This window comes from Poromitra crassiceps (genome assembly GCF_964638095.1).
Source record: "Poromitra crassiceps genome assembly, chromosome: 9".
NCBI lineage: Eukaryota > Metazoa > Chordata > Actinopteri > Beryciformes > Melamphaidae > Poromitra > Poromitra crassiceps.
In genome coordinates this window covers 31078951-31084884 of record NC_139630.1, presented here as the reverse complement: position 1 = coordinate 31084884, position 5934 = coordinate 31078951, and the positions used below count along the sequence as shown (strand labels likewise).

The following is a 5934-nucleotide window of genomic DNA, read 5'->3' as shown; positions in this document are numbered from 1 at the left end:
TGAAGGTTTTTTTCCCAACTTCCTTGTGCATGTTCTGGGGGTGTAACGTACAGACTGTGTATAGCTGCATTCGCCGGATGTAGATGAGACAGTCTGTTTTAAGAGACTAAGAAAGACGCAACACCCTTTTGGTGTGAGCGATAATAATAATGTGAGGAGAGGCGTTACTGGTTTCAGTTTTACACAGATGAGTTGTTGATCTGAGCGCATCAATAAACCATCCTGAGGTCAACAAAGAGATGCAGAGACATGCTCAGAGCGAGCCCAGCAGGCCCCAGCCAGTTCTGCAACATGTGGGTTTAAAGCCACCTGCTGGAGCAGACTGGTATGACGTCATCACACTCGTATCAGACAGACTCATATTTTGACCCGCAGGAATTGGGTTTGATGGTGTTTTGAGTCAAGACACATAATCTGCTCTGCCCCATTTGGGGAAAAAGCGCACAGATTAGGCAGAGCACGTGCCCGACAGAATCTGGGTCCAGATTACCAACAGCACGCGCCGACAGAATCTGGGTCCAGATTGCTTTTGGGGGCCCCAATTATTTATTTTTTGTCCCCCCTCCCCCCCCCCCCCCCCCCCCCCCCCCCGTGCAGTTTCCTTTTCACTCTGGGCTCGTGGCTCCAGCTTGCACAAGCATTGTGATGCAAAGCAGGGGACCCCACGGCCGCTCTGCTCATTATGTAGGCGTAGAATGACTGGTTCATATGTCCCAACTTAACTGTCACAGAAAATGTGTTTGTGTTGTTGTTGACTGTTGTTTGTTTGTTTGTGTTTGTCTTCATCTAATCTGGAGCTGTTACAGATAGTGAAGTATCTGTTAATTTGAACTCGTTACGCTCAGCCAGGCCAGGCTAGCTCACAGCGCACAGCTGTTGAGCTAGCCGTCCATGTCACGTCACTTCCTCGATATCTGCAGCTCCTGAAACGTCTGAACATGTCTCACATTATTACTGTCTCGACTCAAAGCCTCAAACGGCCAAAAAATTCAGGTTTGGAGTTTCTTGGTCATGGCAGTTTTCACATGTATTTCAATCGTGAAGTTGGTGTTATATTTTAAAATCTATAATTTCTAGTTTTCTAGTTTCTATATTTAAAGAATGTAAAAAAAAAAAAAAAGCATGTGTGTCAGGCTACTTTCTCCTTTTCCAAACCTGCAGCCTATCGCTATCCCAACCCCCCCCCCCTTTGGATGTCTCCTTTTGGGACAAATCACAGCCCCCAGCCCCCCCCCCCCCCCCACACACACACACACACACACGCACACGCACACACACACACACACACGCACACACACACACACACACACACACACACACCCTGAGGAGACACATAAAGCCGGGGCACGTGTAGATTTCTATACAGACTCATCAGACCGTGAAAGCAGGGGGCTCGTGGCGTGTGCCCGGGTCGAGACGGGGTGGGGGGGTAATACAATAAACCCCTCAAACCCCTCAGGTACATCTGCTCTGCAATCTGCAAAACCTCTCCCCTCCTCTCTCTCTCTCTCTCTCTCTCTCTCTGTGTCTCTCTCCCACTCCTCTCCATCACATCCTCTCTCTTTCTCTCCTCCTCCTCCTCCTCCTCTCATCACAGCCACTCTCAGACCCACAGGGGACCTGGGCTGATTCTGATTGGTCGGGGATGAGGCAACACAGATGGGATGGGGACAGTGACGTCACGTCGCCTTAAAAAGCAGCCGCTGTGTTGACTTTGAGGTGAGAGCAGCTCCGGAGGACAGAGCATCAGATGCGTCGTGCGCGCGCGTCTGACATTGGATTTTCGTGCTCGTGCAATAAAGTGCCTTTTCCTCCGCAAACATGCCGCGCGGCTTCCTGGTGAAAAGGAACAAGAAAGCCAATGCGGTGTCTTACCGCGTGCGGTGCGGCGAGGAGGAGACGGAGTATCAGACGCCGCGCGCCGATGTGCCCCCGCCCTCGGCCGCCTCCATCCCGGGGCTCGGCGCGCGCTGCGAGGCGGCGGGCGCGGTGGCTCCGGAGCGCGGCACCATGCCGGTGCAGTTCGGCAACCCGGAGGCGCTGTGCGTGCACGCGCTGCGCAGCCCCGCCCGGCCCGTCAGCCAGGACGAGCACGGGCGCTCCAACTCCTACTGCGAGAGGCGCTTCAACCTCGGCTCTCCGGTAGGGCTGCAAATAACCATTTTCATTGGCAATTAATTAATTTGCTGATTATTTTCTCAATTCATTGATTCCTGTTTGGTCTATAAGAGTGATCCTAACCTTTTTCATATCAAGGACCCTATTCATAAAGCCAGTGAGGTTTGTCTCTCAAACCGAAATATGAGAATATTTCTATTGTTAGAAATTATTTTGTCCAGAATTCAAAGACTGTCTGTAGTAGAGAGAGATAACAGTGATGATCACAACAGTCATTTTATAGGCCTAGGCTATATTCTCAAATTATATGAACTTGTTGTAAATGATGAAATAATGAAGTTTAGCTGGGGACCCCGCATGGAACCACATTCCTGGTGTTCCCCAGACAGGAGAACCAGTGGTCTAAATTGTCAGAAACTGGTGAAAAATAGTATCTCTCAGTGTGACGTCTCAAATGTTTTGTCCACCAGCCAAAGATATTCAGTTTATTGTCATAGAGGAGTAAAGAAACCAGAAAATATCCACATTGATCGCGAGACAGTTACAAAATCGATATAGGCTACAAATGTGTGAAGATTCAAATCGGTGAGATGAAAAATTAATTGCAATGGGATTATTTTTCTTTTACAAAGAAAAGGAAACATGCACTCATTGCAAAGTTTGTTTTGCTGTTATACCCTACTTCATAAATAAAAAGGGATTCTTTAGAAAATAAAAATATTTGTTTTAGTCTAAGAAATAATTAGAGGGATCTTTTTCAGTCATCATTTGTCTGCAATCTCATGTTGTTAAAAGAATCCAGAGAAAATCGTATTGTATCGTGAATCGCGAGTTGAGTATATCGTTACATCCCTATTGACAACTATACTCGATGAATCATTGCAGGTATCGGCCGAGTCCTTCCCCACACCAGCAGCAGCGCTCACGGCTCTGGACCATCTCTTCGGCCCGGTGGATCTGAAGATCGGCACCAGCAACAGCAGCCGCACCGGGACCACCTCCTCCACCGGAGCGGCTCTCGGCGCCGCCGCCCGCGGGACCAAACGGCCGTCCGGCGACACCGAGCGCAAAGGCAAACCATGGAGCAAGAAAGTGAAAGCTATCCGGAGACTGCACTTTGAGGACACGGTCACCACCTCCCCGGTGCTCGGGCTCAAGATCAAAGAAGCGCTGGTGGACCAGCAGCCCGCCGCCTCGACGCGCGGCGACGACCACCCGCGCGGCGACTTCGTGTGCCAGCTGTGCCGCGAGGCGTACGCCGACCCGCTCGCTCTGGCGCAGCACAAATGCTCCAGGATCGTGCGCGTGGAGTACCGATGTCCCGAGTGCGACAAGGTGTTCAGCTGCCCCGCCAACCTCGCCTCGCACCGCCGCTGGCACAAGCCCAAGCCCCAGAGCCAGAGCGGCACCGCACAAACCGGGCCGCAGAGCGCCACTGTGGAGAGCGAGAAGCAGGTGAGCGCGTCTCCTCATAGTGCAATTTAGACAGTGAAATCAACTCCTTTTTATCCATTAACACAATGTATATAGCCTACATTTATATGCAGTAGATCAGTGATACTCAACTTGCGGCCCACGGGGCACATGCGGCCTGCAGGCGCCCCCTGCGTGGCCCGCGATGGAATTGCAATTTTTTTTTTTTTTTTTTTTACAGTGCACCTGAACGCAACATGCAAGATACCCGCTGAATAAGTGTCCAAATGTTCATGTCATTCTGGCCAATACTCCACTTCTGTTATAGCATTTCAGTCTGGAATATGGAATATCTTTCAATAATCTATGATTTAGCTGCTAAATTGTCAAATACTGTCGTCTGCTCGCTACCCAGGCACTTATGTATGTACTTAACCTAACTAACTTAACCTAACTAACTATCCGGTGTGCACAACATTGTCAGACTAAACTCCGGCTGACACCCCAAAAACCTACAATCCACTACAGAAAAATGTACATTGTTTGTTTATGAACTGGCCCCTGGCCTTCTATCGTTTCACGAAAGTGGCCCCCGGGCAAAGCAAGTTGAGTATCCCTGCTGTAGATGTTCAGATCTTGTGACTTCAAATTACGAGTTGAAATAACACCTTATAAAGCATTCACTAAACTCTTCTCTTCTTGTTTGAATGAAGTTACAGGATACACTTGTTATGTAGGTATGTTTGGAGAATCATAGGTCAATTTCTGATAATAATAATAATGAAAATGAGGAATACGGGGCATGGGTAATGCTTGTATTTACATCCTGTAAATAGCTTATTTTCCAACACGCAGCGGCTCATATCCTTATTATATCATAGAGACAATGAGAAAATTAACGATCTATTTACCTCTGTGCTACGTCGTCAGCCTGCTCTCTCTGTCACAGTCATAGAAAGAATCTCCCGTTCCCCTGCTGATCAGTTATAATCCATATGCCGTTCTTCCAGCTCAAATAAATACGGCCAGCCATCGAATTCAACTGCCTCGTCCATGATCTTGAAATCAAATAAATAGCAGCGGTGTTTCTATGCATGCTAGGCTACTGAGCTACAGCTAGCTGCTCTGCCCTGCCCCGGATGTGTTTCAACTCGCCCTGTTGTGAAACACATCCGGGGCAGCAGGGCAGAGTTGAACGGTCAGTAGCTAGCTGTAGCTCAGTAGCTAGCTGTAGCTCAGTAGCTAGCTGTAGCTCAGTAGCTAGCTGTAGCTCAGTAGCCTAGATTGGTTCTATTTGCATTAATTATTATATACAAAAATCACAATTTCCTGGAGGGACTGACTAATGATCTTTGACCTAACTATTCAGCGCTTCAGTCAACTCAAATTATATTCATATTTTTTCCAGTGTGACAAGCCAGCGGTGGATGAAGCCAAGGACTGTAGCGACCGGGACACGCCCAGCCCCGGGCCCTCCGAGTCGGGCTCCGAGGAAGGCCTGTACGACTGTCACCACTGTGGGCGCAGGTTCAAGCGCCAGGCGTACCTACGGAAGCACCTGACGTCGCAGCACGCCTCCCCGACGCCAAAGCCGCTGGAGTCGGACGAGGACGCGCCCCCGCCGCCCGCCGGCGACCAGAACGGCCAAAGCGCGGCGCCGCTGAACCTGAGCGCGCCCTCGTGCCACCCGTGCCCCGTCTGCGGGGAGAAGTTCTCCAGCCGGGGGGCGCAGGAGAGGCACGTGCGCCTGCTGCACGCCTCGCAGGTCTACCCCTGCAAATACTGCCCCGCCCTCTTCTACAGCTCGCCGGGACTCACCAGGCACATCAACAAGCTCCACCCCTCTGAGAACCGCCAGGTCATCCTGCTGCAGGTGCCGCTCCGCCCCGCCTGCTGAGCTGGAGACCAACCCAAACGCCTTCACCGTCCCAACGCCATCTCACCAATCTGCCTACAAATAACACCACTTTACACTTTCAAATTGCAGTCAATACGCCAAACATCCCCCCCCCCCGTTTTCTCCCCCATTTGTACCTTGGTCAATTCCCCTGCTGTCCCACTCGTTGCTCCACCCCCTCTGCCGATCTGGGGAGAGTTGTAGACTAGCACCATGCTTCCTCCGATACATGTGCAGTCGCCAGCCGCTTCCTTTCACCCGACAGCAAGGTGTTTCACCAACAGGACGTAGCGCGTGGGAGGATCACGCTATTCCCCCCAGTTCCCCTCCCCCTGAACTAGGCGCCCCGACCGACCAGAGGAGGCACTAGTGCAGCGACCAGCACACATAGCCTTAATCCGGCTTCCCACCCACAGACACGGCCAATTGTCGTTGTAGGGATGCCCGACCAAGCCCGAGGCAACACGGGGCACGAACCTGCGACCCTCGTGGCCAAACTTGCCAAT

The 5934-nt window shown here is 51.0% G+C and overlaps 1 protein-coding gene across 1 annotated transcript; it reads left to right on the top strand.

Moving 5' to 3' along the window:
* Window positions 1-1821: 1821 nt before the first annotated feature.
* On the top strand, window positions 1822-5428 carry insm1a (insulinoma-associated 1a; the record flags this gene model as incomplete). Its single annotated transcript, XM_083643404.1, has 3 exons — window positions 1822-2142; window positions 3004-3573; window positions 4940-5428. 3 exons carry the CDS (start codon window positions 1822-1824, stop codon window positions 5426-5428), a joined length of 1380 nt encoding a protein of 459 aa, XP_083499530.1.
* Window positions 5429-5934: the final 506 nt, after the last annotated feature.